Source organism: Heptranchias perlo, chromosome 6 (assembly GCF_035084215.1).
Source record: "Heptranchias perlo isolate sHepPer1 chromosome 6, sHepPer1.hap1, whole genome shotgun sequence".
NCBI classification, from domain to species: domain Eukaryota; kingdom Metazoa; phylum Chordata; class Chondrichthyes; order Hexanchiformes; family Hexanchidae; genus Heptranchias; species Heptranchias perlo.
In genome coordinates this window covers 7,027,288-7,050,520 of record NC_090330.1, presented here as the reverse complement: position 1 = coordinate 7,050,520, position 23,233 = coordinate 7,027,288, and the positions used below count along the sequence as shown (strand labels likewise).

Genomic DNA, 23,233 nt, shown 5'->3' with positions numbered 1-23,233 from the left:
AATCTCTATCAATTAGTCGACAACAGACTCAGACATGGGGTGAGGGAAACTCCCAGTGGTGGAGAGCTTTGGGAACCACAGGTCCAAAGTCACCTGTTCCTCCCAAACATGCTACACTCACCACATGTCATGTCACAAATGTCATATACTGCATCCCAAAATGTTATTTTCTGAACGAAATCAATCTAATTTGCATTTGAATGAACCAATACTAACCGTCTCTCTAGGGAGCCTGTTCCATAGATTGACCACGCGTTCACTGAAATATTAGGGGTGATTTTAAACCCCAAGAACGGGTGGGTTGGGGGCGGGCGGGAGCTGAAAACAGTTGTTTTTTTGGGTCGCAACCGCAAAATTTTCGGACATTGCAATGCCAGTGGGAAGCCTGTACTTTTACGCGCCGACGTTAAACCCAGAAATAAAGCCGGTTGCAGTCGCCACCCAAAAAACAACTATTTTCAACTTCCACCTGCCCCCAACCCACCCGTTCTTGGGGTTTAAAATCACCCCCATTGTTTCTGCAGATTAGTTTTGAATTTATCCCCCTTTCAAGCCCAGGCCGTGTCCTCTGATTCTATTGTTCTGGACAAGGTGAAATAGCTTGTCATGGCCTGCACTATCTAGTCCTCCCTCCCATTCTGCTTTTTTTTTGAACAAACAACCGGACTTTTTACAACATAACACACCCACTTTTAAGCAACTTCAGGGACGATTTGGGTGATGGATTCCGAGCCCCTGGTTCACTCCATGTATGACGGCATACCTAGATACTGCAACATAATGCAGCCTTATTTTCCGAGTGTCCACATTCCCCACCAGTATCTTGCTTGGGAGTCATTCTCAGGAATAACTCTGCCTCCTTCTGGCACACACTTAACGTATCTTTTGATACGGTACTCTCTCCCCCCCAACATCCCACAGAAAAGTTGTTGAGGCTGGGGGTCAATTGAAAATTTCAAAACTGAAATTGTTAGTTATTTGATAGGCAAGGGTATTAAGAGTTACAGAACCAAGGCAGGCAGATGGAGTTAGGATACAGATCAACCGTGATCTAACAGAATGGCAGAACAGGTTCGAGGGGCTGAATGGCCTACTCCTGTTCCTATGTCCCTATGTGAAGAGCAAGAAAAAGTAAAAGCAATAGCATTGAATGCCAGTTCTGGCAGCATCTCACAGATGGGTGGGCTGTGAATGGCTCTCGAGGGTGTATTATTAGTATCACCGGCACATAATGTGCAAGGTGCAGAGAGATGCAGCTGCGATGGCTCCTTGGTGCCATTTCCTCTTTGCAAGTTTCTTAACAAGACTGTAGCGCGGGTCTGCTAAAAATAGGACCGCCCTCATTGAATCAGATCAAGACATTAAGGCTTGATGTAAGGCAGTGCTGGAAAGGGCATTTGGGTTGTAGTGCTTGAACCTATCAGATATAAATGAAAGAAATCGTTCTGCATTAGCAGGCAGGAGTGAAATGATGGAGTCCGATGACTTGCCCCGGCCTTTAACCATTAACGACAGGCATTTGGCTGTAAGTCAGGCGACATCAGTCACGACAAACAACCTTATATATTTGGAGGTTCCTGAGGAGTCCTCAGCAGGACCACAGCCTTAAAGGGGAAGGCAAATCTAGAGACTGGGGGTGTCATGCCTGTCCTTCAATTCTGGCATCTTGCGCATCCCCGATTTTAATCGATCCACCACTGGCGGCCGTGCCTTCAGCTGCCTACGCCCTAAGCTCTGGAATTCCCTCCCTTAAACCTCTCCGCCTCTCTACCTCTCTCTCCTCCTTTAAGACGCTCCTTAAAACCTAGCTCTTTGACCAAGCTTTTGGTCACCTGTCCTAATATCTCCTTATGTGGCTCGGTGTCAAATTTTGTTTGATAATCGCTCCTGTGAAGCGCCTTTGGGGACGTTTTGCTACGTTAAAGGTCGCTTATAAGTTGTTATTGTTGTTGTTGGTGACAGGACCACGGCAAATTGGTCCGCCTGGCACATTTGTTTATTACCGGTGAGCTGCGGGCCCCATGAGGCACCACGACCGGCCGGCTCGGACGTGGGCCCAGTCCACAAGGAGAGCCCAGGAGGGAGGATTGGTAGGAGGCAACCGGACGGGAGGGGTGACCGATGCCCGGCAGCGGCCCACAGGTTTAATGCGGAGACGGATTGAGCACTCCGGCTCCACGTTAAAAAAAAAAATCACTAGTTTTGGCTGCCAGCCACCTGAAGAAACCAGGCCGCTCCCGACCCCCACAATAAAAGTACGTGGGCCGCTGCCGCTCACCGTTCCCCACCATCACCGCCCCCCCCCACCCCAGTTCCCGGCCTCTGCCACCATCTCGACTCGTTCACCTGACCCAGTCGCCCCCCCCCGGCTTCCCGGTCACCTTCAACCATTTTCCTCTTCTCCCAGGGACGCCTATTTGGCGATGATAATGAGGGCCGAAGCCCAATATCAGGTGCTCCTCGGGCCGATCCATTCAGTCGCAGGGACATATCCCTGGGCCCTCCTTCCCTCCACCCCCCCTCCCCCCACCCCCCCAACCTCCCGAATTTCTAGGCCCAGGACACAAAGTACAATCCCAAACCTTGCCCTTTGCCACCGTGTCCCACCAGCCCCCGTCCAATTTTGGACTTGGCAACCTCCCAAGCGAGACCAGAAACAAAATGTTTCTCGCCAGCAAAGGGAGACTGCTGCATGAAGAATCCTGCCATGCTCGCACTCTTGAGGAAGCTATGGCCTCAAATACCTCGGGGATATCCAACAGAATGACATGTGGATAAGTACACACAGCAGCAATCAGAACAATGTTGGCCCACAAACGTCTCTCTCCGGAGAGCATTAAACGAATGTCTTTTCGCTGCTGCATTCCTTCGGATGTCAAGTACCTGAATCTATCCGTCAATAACCACATTAAACTAAAGTTCCTCACGTGGATAAATATAGCCGTGAGTGACGAGTGAACGACCTAATTTACTTTCTTTTCGTACAATCATAGAACCGTACAGCACAGAAGGAGGCCAGTCGGCCCATCGTGCCTGTGCCGGCTCTTAGAAAATCCAATTAGTCCCATTCCTTTGCTCTTTCCGCAGAGCCCTGCAATTTTTTTTCCCCTCCAACTATTTAACCAATTCCCTTTTGAAAGTTACTATTGAATCTGCTTCCCCCCCGCCTTTCAGGCAGCGCATTCCAGATCATAACAACTCGCTGCGTAAAAAAATTCTCCTCATCTCCCCCTCTGGTTCCTTTTTCAATTACTTTAAATCTGTGTCCGCTGGTGATCGACCCTCCTGCCAGTGAAAACAGTTTCTCCCTATCTACTCTATCAAAACCCCTCATCATTTTGAACGCCTCTGTTAAATCTCCCCTTAACCTTCTCTGCCCTAAGGAGAACAACCCCAGCTTCTCCAATCTCTCCACGATTAGATTTTTTTTTGAGGACCCACCCCATTAAAAATAATACAGCAGCCTTTCTGAAGTAATGTTTTTTTGACTCTCTTAAGTTCCGATGACAATAAATAAGGGCTGGAAATTCACGGGTTGTTGCATGGAGAGTGCAAGTGACAGCAGTCAGTTTGATCAGCATCTCATCCATTGACCAAAATATTCACCCCATTCACCACCGGCGCACCGTGGCTGCAGTGTGCACTGTCCACAGGATGCACTGCAGCAACTCGCCAAGGCTTCTTCAGCAGCACCTTGAAAACCCGCGACCTCTACCACCTAGAAGGGGCAGCAGGTGCATGGGAGCACCATCGCCTCCAAGTTCCCCCTCCAAGTCACACATCTGCCCGACTTCAGTGTACAGGGCACAATTTCAAAATTTGCAGATGACTTGGAAGGGTAGTAAACAGTGAGGAGGATAGTGATAGACTTCAAGAGGATATAGACAGGCTGGTGGCATGGGCAGACACATGGCAGATGAAATTTAATGCAGAAAAATGCGAAGTGATACATTTCGGTTGGAAGAACGAGGAGAGGCAATATAAACTAAAGGGCACAACTCTAAAAGGGGTACAGGAGCAGAGAGATCTGGGGGTATATGTGCACAAATCGTTGAAGGTGGCAGGGCAGGTTGAGAAAGTGGTTAAAAAAGCATATGGAATCCTGGGCTTTATAAATAGAGGCATCGAATACAAAAGTATGGAAGTCATGATGAACCTTTATAAAACACTGGTTCGGCCACAACTGGAGTATTGTGTCCAGTTCTGGGCACCGCACTTCAGGAAAGATGTGAAGGCCTTAGAGAGGGTGCAGAAGAGATCTACTAGAATGATTCCAGGGATGAGGGATTTCAGTTACGTGGATAGACTGGAGAAGCTGGGGTTGTTCTCCTTGGAACAGAGAAGGTTGAGAGGAGATTTGATAGAGGCATTCAAAATCATGAAGGGTCTATGATGTGGAGATGCCGGTGATGGACTGGGATTGACAAATGTAAGGAATCTTACAACACCAGGTTATAGTCCAACTGTTTTATTTAACAGTTGGACTATAACCTGGTGCTGTAAGATTCCTTACATGAAGGGTCTAGACAGAGTAGATAGAGAGAAACTGTTCCTATTGGCGGAAGGGTCAAGGACCAGAGGACATAGATTTGAGATGATTGACAAAAGAATCAAAGTCGACATGAGGAAAATCTTTTTTACACAGCGAGTGGTTAGGATCTGGAATGTACTGCCCGAAGGGGTGCTGGAGGCAGATTCAATCATGGCCTTCAAAAGGGAACTGGATAAGTACTTGAAAGGAAAACATTTGCAGGGCTACGGGGATGGGGCGGGGGAGTGGGACAAGCTGGATTGCTCTTGCACAGAGTCGGCGCGGACTCGATGGGCCGAATGGCCTCCTTCCGTGCTGTAACCTTTCTATGATTCTATGACTTGGAAATATATCGGCCGTTCCTTTATCGTCACTGGGTCAAAATCCTGGAACTCCCTACCTCACCGTACTGTGGGAGCACCTTCACCACACGGACTGCAACGGTTCAAGCAGAATGCTCACCACCAACTTCTCAAGGGCAACCAGGGGTGTGGGCAAGAAATGCCAGCCTTGCCAGCGACGCCCACATCCCGAGAACGTATTTTTTAAAGTGCTGAGATTATGTGCTTGTCTCAGAGTGGAACTTGAACTCTTGACCGTCCAATAACCTTACCAACTGAGCCAAGCTGACACTTAAACATCTAACAAATACATCCTTTTCTCATTGATCTCAAGACCATCGTCCAACCGTCTCATGCTATTTCTCCATCCTCTTTTGCTCCAGAAATGTATCTGGTGGCCTCTTGAACCCGTTTATACTGTTCGCTTCAATGACTTTGCAACAAAGGTGAAGCTTTTTCTCTCGTCTTAGCTCAGTAGCGGTCCCTTTAAATTTATCACATGACATGAGGGCTGGGCTCTCCCAACTTGGGGTTCCATCATCATTTCCGACAGTGACTACACTTCAAAAGTACTTCACTGGCTGCAAAGCGCTTTGGGACGTCCTGAGGTTGTGAAAGGTGCTATATAAATGCAAGTTCTTTCTAGGTCAAAGCTGAGTACTAAATTCCCATTTTGTTTTATTTTCAGAATGTGCTACCATATTAAGAATAATAATAAAGAGGGTGTTGACCTGAGCACTGAACAGATTGGGACAGATTGAGCCTTAACCACAGGGCAGATTAATCCAGTTTCATATCTGTAATGACACTACTAACTCCAGCACTGAGCTATATACATATATATATATATATATATATATAGAGAGAGAGAGAGCACAGAGGACATTAACAATTTAAAAAGCACTACTATGAGTTTGTGTCGCCAGAATTGTACAACTCTGTTACAGTCAAATCATTGGTATGAATAGTGGGCGTGAAGGCAGACTGACGAAACAGTACCAGTCACTATTTGTTAAGTGCTCGTTAGTACATTTGATTGTTTGACTTACGCAATCCTGTCGAGCGACCGGAAATTGAGGGGGGTGAGGGGTGTAGCTCTTCCTGATTTGGCCACCATTTTGCTTAATCAAAGATTGACTAGTTTGCTACCATGTCAGCCCCCTGAACCAATCTTTCCGTCGGCACAAAAACCAAGCTGATCCACAAACTCATGAGATGGCCACATATGGGGTCACCGAATCATTTTTGGGAGCAGGAACCCCAGCTAATTATTTCCCCCCTTTGTCTAGACTAGCGTCACCCACCCCAGCTACCACCTCAACTGGAACTAGTACATTCGACACAGGGAATCGAGTCTGAGACCTTCTGTCTCTGTTCCATGTTGGAAGTCTATTTGCCAACAAAGCCATTGCAGCAGCTACCGAAGAGGTTTCATTTTGATTTCATTTCTTCCCTCCTACTTACAGGCCTGTCCTTTCAGGATGCACATCATCTAAGCCTCATCCTTGGTCATCTCCTTTCCCTGCTCCCAACTTCCTTGATCTTTCTTATTTACTTTTGATCAACTTGTCTCATGACTGGTGTCTGTTCTGTTGAGGTCCATTCAACTGAGTCAATGAGCTCTCCATAAAGCAAGATTATCAGAAGCTGATCGAGGATAGAGGAAATCTGAAACTCTCTCCCCCCCCCCCCCCACCCCTTCAAAAAAAGTTGTTGGTGCTGGGGCTCAATTGAAAATTTCAAAACTGAGATTGATAGATTTTTGTTAGGCAAAGGTATTAAGGGTTTCAGAACCAAGGCAGGTAGATGGAGTTAAGATACAGATCAGCCGTAATCTAACTGAATGGCAGAACAGGCTCGAGGGGCTGAATGGCCTACTTTTGTTCCAATGTTCCTCTGAGCCGAGGGATTGTTCATCATAATGGCCAAATTCATGACAATGTTCCATCTCCAAAACCACTATTGCAACTGGTCACCTTGAATAGTGGGTTAAATGTGTGACACAAGCTCCTGACCACTACCTAGTGACCCTCGCTGGAAAGTGTATCATTATGGAGGCAGGGGTAGGGCAGGATCAGGCTCGCTGGAACCCAAGGACCTGTAGCTCAGCGCCTTCAGAGTCAGTACCTTCAGAAGAGAAGGGGGAAAAAAATAAGTGGAGAAAAAATAGGAACAGGAGGAGAGCATTCAGCCCCTCGGGCCTGTTCCGCCATTCAATTGACCGATCTGTATCTCAATTCCATTTAGCCGGCTTGGTTCCATGTCCCTTAATACCCTTATCTAACAAAAATCTATCAATCTCAGCTCTGTAATATTCAAAATAAATTACTGCTGGCTACATTAGCAGACAAAGAGGTTCATATGGGTTAAAGCCCCTGCTGAAATAGCAGACAGAGGAATGTCACATGAGCATGTCAAGCCTTTGTCTGCTGATATTGCCGAAAGTAATTTCTAGACTAATGTGTCTGCCAAAGTTATCACAGAGTACCTCATCCTGAAAACAACGTAGATTATTCCACTGATAATTCTTCTCATTTTGATCCATCTCATTTACTTTAATTGCTCACTCACCTTGGGTTGCAGGATAACACATCCCGAGTGAGTAAACTGCGGTGAAACCCATTACATACGGAATAGTCTGTAATTAACACAGTCTACAGATTCTATCTTCTGTGTGAAAAGGTGATTAATATTCAGCGGGAGCCAATTATGATCTAAAATCTTAAAGCATAAAATTGCAATGAGAAGTGCTAATAAAACCGTGACTATAATCGGTGGTATGTTTAGCTCCTGACTAGTTATTGTAACACTCCCGTGCATTGTCCACCTCACATAGAATGACATAGAATTTACAGCACAGAAATAGGCCATTCGGCCCAACTGGTCCATGCCGGTATTTATGCTCCACACGAGCCTCCTCCCACCCTACTTCATCTAACCCTATCAGCATATCCTTCTATTCCTTTCCCCCTCATGTACTTATCCAACTTCCCCTTAAATGCATCTATGCTATTCGCCTCAACTACTCCATGTGGTAGCGAGTTCCACATTCTCACCACTCTCTGGGTAAAGAAGTTTCTCCTGAATTCCTTATTCGATTGATTAGTGACTATCTTATATTTATGACCCCAAGTTTGAACAACTTCTCTACATCTACCCTACCAAACCCTTTCATAATTTTAAAGACCTCAGCCTTCTCTTTTCTAGAGAAAAAAGCCGCAGCCTGTTCAGTTTTTCCTCATAGTTATAATGTCTCAGTTCTGGTATCATCATTGTAAGCCTTTTTTGCATCTTCTCCAGTACCTCTATATCCTTTTTGAAATATGGAGACCAGAACTGTGCACAGTATTCGAAGTGTGGTCTAATCAATTTTCTATACAATTATGACACAACTTCTCTGCCTTTCAATTCTATTCTTCTAGAAACGAACCCCAGTGCATTGTTTGCATTTTTTATGGTCTTCTTAATTATTTAACAGCAACAGCTACATTTTATTTAAAGATATCACAAGCCTGGAAATACCAATGGGCGATATTATTGGACGAACGTTTAATCCATTGGTGTGACATTCCTCTGTCCACTATTTTAATGGAGGAATTAGATGGCATGTCAAAATGAGAGCACCTGAATTTCTAGGCCAGTGACTATCTCATTTCCAAAGTGGTAAGAAGGAGTATGAATGTTGGGTGGTAGAACCTAGAGATTCTAATTGTACAATAAGCGTAGGGTATTGATAAGATTAAATAAGGAGAAACTGTTTCCACTGGCAGGAGGGTCAGAAATCAGAAGACACAGATTTAAGGTAATTGGCAAAAGAACCAGACGAGCGATGAGGAGAATTTTTTTTTCAAAAGCAGGGAGTTGTTGTGATCTGGAAGCAGATTCAATGGTAACTCTCAAAAGAGGATTGGATATATACTTGAAAAGGAAAAATTTGCAGGGGTATGGGGAAAGAGCGTGGGGGGAATGAGGCTAATTGGACGGCTCTTTCAAAGAGCCAGCACAGGCATGATGGGCCAAATGGTCTCCTTCTGTGCTGCATGATTCTATGATAAGTGACTTTGTGTGGGATCGGAGGTGGGTGGTGGAGTTCTCAATGAGTGCGAGTTTATGGAGGGTGATGATTGACTGACATATTAAGCCGTATCGTAAAACAATATAAAGCCTAAGACTGCTGGCAGATCCAGTATCTCCCCCGCTTACCACCATTGTAAATTTTCAGATGATGAACTACAGAGCTGAAACAAGCACTGACATTATTGTAATCGAGTAAGTCAAATGTCAGGACTACCTTCATTGCTTTCAAACTAGCCCAAATCTACAACAATCCTTATAAATCGTTTTAGTTGAAAATAAGGGATTTAATTCTGTGCACTCTGCTGTCCTCTTTTTCACTTCTTTCCTGTTCTCCCTCTACCCCACGATTATTTTTTAAACTTTATTTTGTGTTTTTTTTTAATCCTAAGAATAAACCAAAAACCCTTTACTTCAACTTCTCTCTTATTCCTTTTTCCTGGACGACGTTTCTCCCTCAACTTGGTCACTCCTCCCACTAGCTGCTTGTGGGATCTTGCTGTGCGGAAAATGGCTGCTGCATTTGCTTACACACCAATAGCGATTACGCTTCAAAACTTAATTTACTAGTTGTGAGGCAACGCGGGACATCCTGAGGACATGATACGTGGCTGTTCAAATTGCAAGCTCTTCTGTCTTTCTTTCTTTCTTGGCTTCCGACATTCATATGGTGGCAGCCATTTTAAAGAGACCAAAAGGCAGCCATTTTAAAGAGAATATAAGGAAGCACGCCTGTAAAGGAAGCTGCCCAATTCTCCTTCCATTTAAATTGCTGGGTGGAGAATTGGGTGGGTTCCTTTTCAGGCACGTGTTTCAAGCCGCCCAATTTTTCAATACCCAATGTGCCCATATGGTCCAGTGGGCTGGGGGTGCGGACCAGGAAAATCTCCCCTCCCGACTCTCCAATGTCACGTGTTGCCATGCTGCCCCTCAGCTTCAGATTTATTTATTTCCTTCCCTACTGCACTAACATGGCTCTTACAACCCATAAAGAAGGAAAGATTTCCATTTAAATAGCTCCTTTCATGACCTCAAGACATCCTAAAGCACTTTACAGCCAATTAAGTACTTTTTGAAGTGTAGTCACTGTTGTAATGTAGGAAACGCAGCAGCCAATTTGCGCACAGCAAGGTCCCACAAACAGCAGAGTGACAATGACCAGATAATTTGGTTTTTGTAATGGTTGGTTGAGGGATAAATATTGGGCAGGACACCGGGGAGAACTCACCTGCTCTGCTTCAAAAATAGCGCCATGGGATCTTTTACGTCCACCTCAGAGGGCAGACGGTGCCTCGGTTTAATATCTCATCTGAAAGACGACACCTCCGACAGTGCAGCACTCCCTCAGTGCTGCAGTGGGAGTGTCAGCCTAGATTTCGAGCTCAAGTCTCTGGAGTGGGACTATGAACTGACAACTCCTGACTCAAAGGTGAGAGTGCTGCACATTGAGCCATGGCTGACATGTTTGTTAGCTCTCTCCATCGGAGCCTCAAACTGAAAAGCGAAAGATAACCTGACCGACAGTTATCTGACACAGTGCAAGACTGCAGATCAATGCTTGCTGTTTACAATCATTCATAAAAAAAAAGATAAAACAGCATTTTAAAACATGTTTTGCACTCAATAAAACAGGCAAACTGCCGCAAGATATGATCTCCGTGCACAGAGAAAATGCTCAGATAATGAACTGTGTCTTAACATCTTCATTCAACCCAACTATCCAGTTTCTGATCTCCACATCTACTTTGACCCTCAGTGTCCCAAAGAGAAATCGTCCTTTCATTCTTTGCTTTGCTGACCTTTCAGATCTTGGCACCACTGGAAGAATTATAAAGGAGCTCGAGAGACAATTAGATGCCTTTATGGGGAGAGAAGGGATTGAGGGACTTGGCGAGAAGGCAGAGAGGGCGAGGTTTGTCTACCACGAGTTGATGGACGTTTGAGGCCTAATGATCTTCTTCCCGCTCCTCCGCGTTCTTAGCCTTCAAATAACGCAGTGAGATGAAAGCGTTCGAGTGTTTAGCTGGCTCCTCTGAAGTTGCTCGCTACTCTTTTATTGGAGGTGTTAAACTGTTTAAAATAAATGGCTTAAAACCCCCAATTAAAAGAGCAGAGGACTTTCAGATGAGCACATGAAACGTTCGTATGCAATTATCCCAGCGGTATCATTTGAAGGTCATTATGCTTTGACCCTGTTCCCTGACATTCTCTGTCCCAATCATCATTAAAGGTAAGGAACCCTTTTAAATATCAATAAACATTATTATTGAATATTATTTCATCTGTTTCGATCAGTCTTTAATGTTTCTTTAAAAAAAAATGTCAGGATTGGGGGACACAGGCTTACCTAGAATTACATAGTACTGACAGCATAGGAACAGGCCATTCGGCCCAACAGGTCTATGCCAGTAATTATGCTCCACACGAGCCTCTTCCCACCTTACTTCATCTAAGTCGATCAATGTATCCTTCTATTCCTTTCTCCCTTATGTACCTATCTAGTTTCCCCTTATATGTATCTAATGCATTCGCCTGAACTACTCCATGTGGTAGCGATTTCCACATTCTAGCCACTCTTTGGGTTAAGACGTTTCTCCTGAATTTCTTATTACATTTATTGGTGACTATCTTGTATTTATGGCCTCTAGTTTTGGACTCCCCCACAAGTGGAGACACCTTCTCTACGTCTACCTTATCAAACCCTATCAAACTTTTAAAGAACTCTATCAGGACACATTGGCCTTCTCTTTTCAAGAGAAAAGAACCCATTTACTGGAGCCCTCCCCCAATTCCCCCATTTACTGGAGCCCTCCCCTAATTCCCCCATTTACTGGTGCCCTCCCCCAATTCCCCCATTTATTGGAGCCCTCCCCCAATTCCCCCATTTACTGGAGCCCTCCCCCAATTCCCCCATTTACTGGAGCCCTCCCCCAATTCCCCCATTGACTGGAGCCCTCCCCCAATTCCCCCATTTACTGGAGCCCTCCCCCAATTCCCCCATTTACTGGAGCCCTCCCCCAATTCCCCCATTTACTGGTGCCCTCCCCCAATTCCCCCATTTACTGGTGCCCTCCCCCAATTCCCCCATTTACTGGAGCCCTCCCCCAATTCCCCCATTTACTGGTGCCCTCCCCCAATTCCCCCATTTACTGGTGCCCTCCCCCAATTCCCCCATTTACTGGTGCCCTCCCCCAATTCCCCCATTTACTGGTGCCCTCCCCCAATTCCCCCATTTACTGGTGCCCTCCCCCAATTCCCCCCTTTACTGGTGCCCTCCCCTAATTCCCCCATTTACTGGAGCCCTCCCCCAATTCCCCCATTTACTGGAGCCCTCCCCCAATTCCCCCATTTACTGGTGCCCTGCCCCAATTCCCCCATTTCCTGGAGCCCTCCCCCAATTCCCCCCTTTACTGGTGCGCTTGGCTTGAAAAGGTTATTGAGCCTGACAGTGTAGGAAGGGACTGAGTTAATGTTGCAATTAATGATACAAAATCATCACTGAGTTTATGATTACATCGCCCCTAATGTAACATCTTCACGCCGGTAACATGATAAGTTACATTGAACTCCTATTGCAACCTTTTTTATTTTGTCAAAATTATTATTTAACTTTAAGACGTTGAAGTGATAGTAAGTACGACTATGAGCTTAATGCTCTCCTCCTCCCAAAACAGAAAACGACGAGAAGGTGGCTACTACAACAATAACTTGCATTTATATAGCGCCTTTAACATAATAAAATGCCCCAAGGCACTTCACAGGAGCATAAATCAGACAAAATTTGACACCGAGCCAAAGAAGGACGCATTAGGACAGGTAACCAAGATCTTGGTCAAAGAGGTAGGTTTTAAGAAGTGTCTTAAAGGAGGAGTGACAGGTAGAGAGGCGGAGAGGTTTAGGGAGGGAATTCCAGAGCTTAAGGCCAATGCGGCTGAAGACACGGCTACCAATGGTGGAGGGGCGGGGGGGGGGGGGGCCGAGGAAGTGGGGGGATACGCGAGAGGCCAGAGTTGGAGGAACGCAGAGTTCTCGGAGGGCTGTAGGGCAGAAGGAGGTTACGACTCTACAGTTCTCTTTCGTTCCTCGTATGCTCCAAATCCACCACCCCACACACTCTTCCTCCTTCCTGCATCCTCACCACGATGAAATCAAGACTCGTGGCACCGTCTCCTGCTCGAATCATTCTTTCCCAAGCATTTCGAGAATGATTCTTTACCTTCTTCGCCCTTCCTTTCTTCCTTCCATCCACTGGTTTTCAAAAAACCCAAGCTTGGCATCAACCAGCCACTCCATCTTGACGCACCAGGGTAAATTCAGCAATCCCATGCTCCCCATGGGGAAGCCTCGCTCGATGAGAACGCAGGTCGAAGATAGGGCTGCAAACCTGCAGTAAGGAGTTCCCGACTCACGCTCCTAGGTTGCGACTAGGAGTTGCAACCTTGTCTTATCTACTTTCCAGCTCTTTTTCACTAAGGTAGTGTTCTGTACAATGGGTTTTGGCCCTTCCCCAGGATTTCTCAATTTAAAAACATCTTCTGGTCTAGTATTTGTCAGTCATTTTAACATGGCCTGAATAATGTACTTTTTTAAATGAACAGGAATCGGATACAGTCAGAGCTGGACGTGCGATTAGTATCGTGCACCGTGATTGAACTCGCAACTTTCAGTGGAAACTGTCTTCTTGTCTTTTAACCGAAGGGGACTTGACAGTACAGAGGACTAAAACATTCCCTCTTATCCTCGGGGATCTGAATTCCATTCAAGCACAGACAGATGGACAAAATGTCATCCCGCTGTGATGGCTACAACGCGTGAAGTGAATTGAATACGGGAAGTGTCAATCCAGATTCAGTTACAGCATTCGCACGACATTTCTCTGTCTGCGACTTTAACTGTTTAGTTTAAACGGGTTAACGCCTCCTCTAAAACAGTATGCAATGTTGTACCAACACACCAAGTATGCATGCCCTATTATTGCCGATGGTAATTTCTGGACTTACGTCTACTACTTTGATAAAATAAAATTCATCAGGAAATTTTTCAGTGTGCCAAATACTCATTCAGAATACTTCACAGTTAGTAGTGGATGCAGTCACATATCAGCTGCGTAAATGATTCTGTTTTACGCCCATTTTAAAACATGTCAGCTCACTAAATTCCGAGACACATTCACCCATCCTGGCTGCACCGTCGGAAATGCCACACTCCCACTTGCTCCTCGGACCCTCTTTTTCAAAGCAGTTATCTAATTCCTTTTTAAAAGAACTTACAGATGCTGCTTCAACAATGGGTTTGCGGCTGAGTATTCCACATCCACTTGCGTGAAGAAATGTGTTTGCAGGCTAAATGTTTAGCCCCCCACCCCCCCCCATTTCGCGGACGTGAACAACACTGCACCCTTCAGACTATCAGCTCAGACATCGGTTGAAAGCAGAAATTACCTATGAATGTTGCGCACTGTATAAAAGATGTTTTGGGGGGTGCTGTGCGTGAACTTGGCCTTACGCCCTTCAGCGTACTAATGTTTACTGCACGCTCACATAGACTCTTGAGGTTTTCAGCAGGCTAACAGCCAATTACGAATACTTGAGACCAGAAACATGGTCAGACTCTCTGCCTGTGGATATGTTGCCTCTTGTTGCCCCTTCATGAACCGCTCAAAGTGTCTTGCAATGATTGGCTGCTCTCACCAGGCTGACACAACCCTAACATGCGTTGAGCCAACCAAAACGAAAGCACCAGGCATTAATATCTTGACATCTTTGAGCTCTCAACGCTCCAGGTGTTGATATCGACCAAGGCAGTAAGGTCAAGTTTTCACTGGAGGACAACTGCACTTTAATTACAACATGGTGTTGGGACTGGGCTTTTGTTTGCATTACACAGGGCTGTACAACTGACCCACCAAAAGCACAGATTGTCGCATAAGTATAAATAAAGCCAAGATCCGCATGGACCAAAAGAACCAGCTCAGAGCACATAAATCAGCTCCATAATGTGCCTAGACTCTTATCAGAGTAGCATACAGCGCAGGAGGCCATTTGGCCCATCGTGCCTGTGCCGGCTCTTTGGTAGAGCTGTCCAATTAGGGCCACTCTCCTGCTCTTTCCTCACAGCTCTGTAAATTATTTCCCTCCAAGAATTTATCCATTCCCCTTTTGAAAGTTATTATTGAATCTGCTTCCACCACCCTTGTAGGCAGTGCATTCCCTGCCTGCAAGATCATAACAACTCGCTGCGTAAAAAAAATGTTTCATCATGTCGCCTCTGGTTCTTTTGCCGATCACATTAAATCTGTGTCCTCTGGTTACCGACCCTTCTGCCAGTGGAAACAGTTTCTCCTTATTTACTCTGTCAAAACCCGTTCATGATTTTGAACATTTCTATCCCCTCCTGCTCTAAGGAGAACAATCCCAGCTTTTCCAGTCTCTCCACACAACAGAAGTCCCTTATCCCTGGTACCATTCTAGTAAATTTCTTCTGCACCCTCTCTAAGGCCTTATAATGAGGATTGTGATTCTTCTGCATGCAGGTAATTACAAAGGGCTATTATGGATGAAAATCAAGGTTAGGTGATCATTGTAATTGTCAAGAGAATCAAAGCTCAAACCAAGCGTGGGCTGGCTTTCAGTTCCAAAATCAATGTCGTTTTTGGTACAGCACGGAAGGAGGCCATTCGGCCCATCGAGTCCACGCCGGCTCTATGCAAGAGCAATCCAGCTAGTCGCACTCCACCGCCCTATTCCCAAAGCCCTGAAAATGTTTTACTTTCAAGTACCTATCCCGTTCCCTTTTGAAGGCCATGATTGAATCTGCCTCCACCACCCCCTCGGGCAGTGCATTCCAGATCCTAACCACTCGCTGTGTAAAAATGTTTTTCCTCTTGTCACCTTTGGTTCTTCTGCCAATCACCTTAAATCTATGTCCTCTGGTCCTTGACCCTTCCGCCAATGGGAACAGTTTCTCTCTATCTATTCTGTCTAGGCCCTTCATGATTTTGAATACCTCGATCAAATCTCCTCGCAACCGTCTCTGTTCCTAGGACAACAACCCCAGCTTCTTCAGTCTATCCACATAACTAAAGTCCCTCATCCCTGGAATCATTCTAGTAGATCTCTTCTGCACCCTCTCTACGGCCTTCACATCTTTCCTAAAGTGCGGTGCCCAGAACTGGACACAACACTCCAGTTGTGGCCGAACCAGTGTTTTATAAAGGTTCATCATGACTTCCATACTTTTGTACTCGATGCCTCTATTTATAAAGCCCAGGATCCCATATGCTTCTTTAACCGCTTTCTCAACCTACCCTGCCACCTTCAACGATTTGTGCACATATACCCCCAGATCTCTCTGTTCCTGTACCCCTTTTAGAGTTGTGCCCTCTATTTTATTTTGCCTCTCCTCATTCTTCTTATCGAAACGTATCAGTTCACATTTTTCCGCATTAAATTTCATCTGCCACATGTCCACCCATGCCACCAGCCTGTCTACATCCTCTTGAAGTCTATCACTATCCTCCTCACTGTTTACTACCCTTCCAAGTGTTGTGTCTTCTGCAAATTTTGAAATTGTGCCCTGTACACCCAAATCCAAGTAATTAATATATATCAAGAAAAGCAGTGGTCCCACCATCAACCCCTGGGGAACACCACTGTACACCTCCCTCCAGTCCGAAAAACAACCGTTCACCATTACTCTCTGTTTCCTGTCCCTTAGCCAATTCTGTATCCATGTTGCTACTGCCCCCTTTATTCCATGGGCCGCAATCTTGATGATAAGCCTACCATGCGGTACTTTATCAAACGCCTTTTGAAAGTCCATATACACCACATCAACTGCATTGCCCTCTACCTTCTCTGTTACCTCATCAAAAAACTCTTATCAGATCAGTTAAACATGATTTGCCTTTAACATACTCATGCTGGCTTTCCCTAATTAATCCACACTGGTCCAAGTGACTGTTAATTCTGTCCCGCATTATCGTTTCTAAAAGTTTCCCCACCACTGAGGTTAAACTGACTGGCCTGTAGTTGCTGGGTTTATCCTTACACCCTTTTTTGAACAAGGGTGTAACATTTGCAATTCTCCAGTCCTCTGGCAACAATAATTCAAGTGAGGGGCTGCACACGGAAGGCACACTGGGATAAGAATTACCCTGTGCACTATGTGTCCTCGGTATTTCTGGCAAAATGTAACCACGATCTTGTGGAAGTGCACAAAGGGATACCTGACCATATTAACCCTCTCTCTAATTCACCTAACTCACGAATGTGGAAATGCATGAAGGGATACTTGACCATATTAACTGACTAGCTAATTCACTTAAACTCACATAATAAAGTTTTTCACGAAAACACATAGAAGCACAATTGTGTAATTACTTTGAGTTTCTCATGCTGATAGCTGTCCTCCCTTTAGATAGAGAGGTAGCTGACTAACAGGAATAAATGACCATATAGCCTTGAGACTAGCTGCAGACCCACTGATAATAAAGACAGTTTCTTAGGGAAAAAGCACTTTCCCAGGCCTGCGTCCAAGATATCAAGATGGCAGTGGGAACTCGAGGGTGGGTTCCCTATTTTGATTGACCAACTACCTGAGCCAATAAAGAATGTACGTGTACGGCCATATTCTGTGACAGGTGGGCGTTGTTACTGAGCTGTATAAACGTGAGCTGTTTCTTGAACTCGGTGAAGATGTATCCTCAACCATTGTCTTGAGGTGCCCTTCCACTTGTACACAAGTAAAATAATAAATTCTCTCTTGTACTACTTTGTTTGGGTGTTAATGCATTGTATAGAATAAGTAATATTAAGTTTCCACAATCTAAAAAGAAAGTGTTTATGATTTCACTAGAAATACAGAAGAGAGATTTTCATGAAATCGTTTACATTGTCACTGCACTTAGCGATGGGAGGGATTCCGATTCCCTTGTGGTGAGGCTGTAAGGATATAAGCTTGGGATGGATTTAAATGGAGTTGATCAGATCACAGCCAAGCTTCCCTGTACATCATGTCGCTCTGTGGCTCTGAAAATACTGACTCGGAGCCAATTCAATAATCGGTTTCTGGAGCTCATGAAAATTTCAACTAAAGCCACAGTTGACTAAACTCCAACCGGCCCATCTCAAGGTGCAGAAATACCCTCTATTAGTTAAAGCTGGCCCCAGTTTAAATTCCTGCATTTCAAATTCAACGTCAGACAATTGGATTACTGGTTGGATGGTTTAGATTTGCAGGCCCAGAGTGTGGGGTGGTGGTGGTTATGTGTCTAGTGACATGCTGAATGGATGTGGAGATGCCGGTGATGGACTGGGGTGGACAAATGTAAGGAGTCTTACAACACCAGGTTATAGTCCAACAGCTTTATTTGAAATCACAAGCTTTCGGAGCTTTCCTCCTTCGTCAGGTGAGTGACTATAACCTGGTGTTGTAAGACTCCTTACATTTATGCTAAATGGAGTTAAGGCTTCCTGGAATATAAATCCGTCTTTGATAGTCGTGCAAAACAGGCGATAGTGACCCGGCAGTCAGTTTTACACAACCCCCGACTCAAGTCAATGGAAAATCGGACGGAGGGGGGGAACAAAACAGGCTCCCGATTCGCTATCGTCAGTTTTAGGCCACCGCCCCCGTTGAACTTAGACCCTCCCCCGATCCATTCATTATTTCTAAAGAAATTGTTAACCCAGAATCTGGAAACCTCAAACAGAGGGAGTCGTCACAAACGCATTGACCGTGTCTCTAGCACTTAGCGACTGGAGGAATTCTTCTCCCCGATGATTTGTTCCGAAGGCAGTGCATTGGTGACACAGCAAGTTGCAGAGCCAGCTTCCAGTATTGAGGTGCGGAAGGACGCAGATACAGTCCTCCTGCCGCGATGTATTTCGCCCACCTCACCTGCACTGCTGTACGGAGCTGCCAAGCGCCTCCCCATGAGAAGAAGGTCACATTGGAGCGCACCTCACGGCAAGCGGCTGCGCGATGGTGCGGTGGGATGCCCAGGAACAGGTCGTCACCCCCCACTGCACACTCACAGCCACAAGGTGTGCATGGTTAACAGGGAGACCCATGTTGGACTGGGAAACAATTGAAGTGGTTCACCCTTCATTCGGATTGATACAGGAGAGCCTGGTGGAGAAATGATGCATTGACAAGCCAATCCGCAGCGCCCCGAAGCAGTGGGGTTGCAGATAAATCACCCTTTATGCACTAAAAAACAGTCGTCCAAAGTCAATGTGTTGTGAGTCCCATCAATTGAGAAATAATGGAGTTGGCCCAGTCACTCACCTAGAACCCCTAGTCTGTAGTTGAGCGTCACGACGATGACATTTCCATAGCTTGCCAGAATGCTGCCATCGATCAGGTTGCCAGTGCTTTCCATGTAGGACCCACCGTGAATATACACCATGACCGGTTTAGGGCCATTATCATGAATATCTGTAAAAAAAATAAAAGGCTTGGCCTCAGATACATGTAGCCATTAAAATACCCGCAGATACGCACACAGATACGAGCACACACACATCTCTTGTAATGATGTATGATGGGTTTAACAGGACTAGGATCAAACTGCTAACGTTTAATGGATTCACAGCATTCTTTATGGTCAGGGCTCCAAACATGCCACTACTTACTAGATAGAACATAAAACTATCCCTGATAATTCTTCCAATGAGTCAGAATGTTGCACTTTTAACAGGTGGAAGATTGAAATGAAGTTCATGCATTAAGCACCGTTTCTCCTGAATTTTAATCTGTCGTTCTTTGTTGTGATGAATGGAGTGGGCTGAACTGTGATCCTCACGCAGTCCAATAGCCGATTAACGCTCATTGTCTAGGCTCAGAGGTGAGATTGTGTTCAGCTGTACATACACTGGGGGGTAATTATTAACCTGATTCGCCGGGCAGGAAACCCACGGGATCGGATGGAAGGTCAGTTTTACAACCCGCCCAATTATTGCTCTCGGTTGACTGCGATGGAGAGTAAAATCGGGCGGGCTGTAAAACCAGCGTTGCGCCCGATCCCCGTGGGTTTCCCGACGGGCGGGTTAGGTTAAAATTGCCCCCAACATCTTTGATGCCACGCTCTTCAGTTGAGGGCATGGGCAACCTTTCAACTTGTCCCCAGAAGCACCTCCCCACGTGGCTCAGCTGGTAGCTTTGGTGCTCAGTGTGGAACTGAGCCCTATGGACCAGGATGATCCCAGGTCCAATTCCCCACCCCCACCCCAATACTGGGTTAGCTGCTTTCAGACAGGGTGCGCCAGTAGGGGTGCGACCGGCATCGACGTCCCGGGATAAGGAGGGGAAACCTCTCCCAGCCAGTGGGTTTCCCCCCCCCGCCCCGATAAGCGATGCTGGTCGAGGACATGGAGCGGGCTGAACTGTGATCCTCACACGGTCAAATAGTCCGCCGACACTCACTGTCCAGGCTCAGGTGGGCGAGGTACCAGAGGGAGGGGCTGCCGAGCCTGAAGAGGAGAAAACCGAAGGGAAGGGAAAAGCACAAAGAAATCCTGTTCATCTATACCCCAGTGGAAGTTTATTCTGTAAAGCAAGTCAGCATTCGGGGATGAAGAAGAAGAAATTTCTTTTAAAAATCATAATGCACACGGAATGCATAAGTAAAGATAAAGAAAAAATGGGTTGGAGGAACTTCAAGAGGTCGATTCTCATGCATCAGGGGGTTTCGAGCACAAAAAAAAATACCTTCATCTTCACCACCATCATTACTGGTTATATCATCAGCTTGTTTCTTTGTGTTGGCTCCTAGGTTCAAAAAAAAAGATGAGGAGAACAAAAGGAAAAAGAGAATTCAAAAAAACAGCAACGGTTTGCCAGAAAGAAGTGAACATTTATTTTTAAAGACCAAAAAAAAAACTTCCAAAAAAAAAACGTATATTTATAATAATATGGTAAAAAAAAATGTCGACTTCTGCGAGGCTTTGATATCGTGAAACAATCGTTTAAACTGACATAAAAAAAAGAAGTTACAAAACGGACCTCCTCACCAAAGGGACGAGCATTCTTGCCAAGCAAGTCAACAGCAAAAGAAAAAATTGGTCTTTTTAGCACGATTCCAAAAAACAATAGAATAATCGAGCCATCAGAAATTTAAAAGCAAAGAAGTCGATGATTTTCAAACATCCACGCCTATTAAACGATGGTCCTTCTAATTAAAGTAATCAGTCGCACCAAAAACAGAATCCTCTGAGCTGGAGATTCCCCTCGCTTCAAGCTCACGCTATCAGTGGAAGTGTGTAAAAAAAAAAACAGGCTAACAGCACCCGGTTAAGACCTGAAGGACTCCTTAAAAATAACTAGTAACAAATGTTTGGATTTGTCTCCAATGGTTGAACTAGTCTGTTTTTTTTTGAGTGGGCCGTCTGGAAATTTGTAGAAACTAACCGGAATTCCCCCACTTAACTCTCTCTCGAGATACGGAGAAATGAGACGTTAAAGTTTTGGCAGAATGGAGGTCGGTGACCGAGCAGTGGTGCCACCGTGTCATCCTGCTCCCCCACCGTCGGGCTCGGCAAAAAAATAAGTGGCAACCTTATAGGTTTCAGGAGCCTCCATCAATGTCACCAGCAAAGATAATCTACGTGTTCAGAAACCTGGGACAAGACCCATAGTCCAGGACCTCACTAAGACTGGGAAAAATAGGAGAGAGGACAATGTGAATCAAGATGTGGTTGTTGGGCAATCCTAAGCTTGAGTTTTAAAAACCTTGTGGGAAGGAGGGAGCACGAGGAGGGTAGAAAGACTTGCATTAATAGGGCCAATTTTTTCGACGTATACACTGTTGTAATGTAGGAAATGCAGCTGCCGATTTGTGCACAGCAAGCTCCCACAAACTGCAGTGAGATAGATGAATGACCAGGTCATCTGTTTTTAGTGATGTTGGTTGAGGGATTGGCCAGGACACCGGGGGGGGGGGGATCTCCCCTGCTCTTCATCAAAATAGTCATGATGTGGAGATGCCGGTGATGGACTGGGGTGGACAAACATAAGGAGTCTTACAACACCAGGTTATAGTCCAACAGCTTTATTTGGAATCACAAGCTTTCGGAGGCTTCCTCCTTCGTCAGGTGAGTGACGAAGGAGGAAGCTGATGAAGGAGGAAGCCTCCGAAAGCTTGTGATTTCAAATAAAGCTGTTAGACTATAACCTGGTGTTTTAAGACTCCTTACATTTATGCTAAATGGAGTTAAGGCTTCCTGGAATATAAATCCGTCTTTGATAGTCGTGCAAAACAGGCGATAGTGACCCGGCAGTCAGTTTTACACAACCCCCGACTGAAGTCAATGGAAAATCGGACGGGGGGGGGGGGGCGGGGGAACAAAACAGGCTCCCGATTCGCTATGGTCAGTTTTAGGCCACTGCCCCCGTTGAACTTAGACCCTCCCCCGATCCATTCATTATTTCTAAAGAAATTGTTAACCCAGAATCTGGAAATCTCAAACAGAGGGAGTCGTCACAAACGCATTGACCGTGTCTCTAGCACTTAGCGACTGGAGGAATTCTTCTCCCCGATGATTTGTTCCGAAGGCAGTGCATTGGTGACACAGCAAGTTGCAGAGCCAGCTTCCAGTATTGAGGTGCGGAAGGACGCAGATACAGTCCTCCTGCTGCGATGTATTTCGCTTGTGATTCCAAATAAAGCTGTTGGACTATAACCTGGTGTTGTAAGACTCCTTACATCAAAATAGTGCCATGGGATCTTTAACGTCCATCCAAGAGCAGATGGGGCCTCGGTTTAAAGTCTCAAAGGCGGCACCTCCGACAGTGCAGCACTCCCTCAGTACTGCCACAAAGTATCAGCTTGGATTATGTGCTCAAGTCTCTAGACTGGGACTTGAACCCACGACCTCCTGATGGCTGATACTTGACAAGTAAGGAGTTCCATGGTTTTGAGGGCTTGGGAAAGAATGCGTTAGAGCAAGAGATGGTATAAAGAGTTTAGTTTCAGCACAATGAAGGTGGAGGTAGAATGAAGAGAATAAAGGACAGCTGATGTTTGGAGCTTAGGGGAATTGGAAAGGAAAGTTCAGAGGGGTAATGACCACCGTGGTAAAATGGAGACAGATAAGAAAGGTTGCAATGCAGAAAGGGAAAGGTTGGAATGAAATTATAAGAATTCGATTGTGAATGAACAAGCAAACCAGACCTAATAGCCTGAATGCAAATTTTCTTGAGCGAGATTGGATATAAACTCTAATAAGGTGGAAATCCTTCATTACCCTGAGTGTTACAGGCTGAGAAAAACAGCCCACTGAAGAAA

At 45.5% G+C, this 23,233-nt stretch overlaps 1 protein-coding gene across 1 annotated transcript in view; it reads right to left on the bottom strand.

Annotated features, from left to right (window-relative positions):
• The window catches only part of nlgn4xa (neuroligin 4 X-linked a), a 181,002-nt gene that overhangs the window by 87,936 nt on the left and 69,833 nt on the right, over window positions 1-23,233 (bottom strand). Inside the window, exon 3 of the mRNA XM_067985695.1 lies at window positions 19,237-19,386. Coding sequence (XP_067841796.1) covers window positions 19,237-19,386 — 150 coding nt within the window. The remainder of the gene's footprint in view (window positions 1-19,236; window positions 19,387-23,233) is intronic.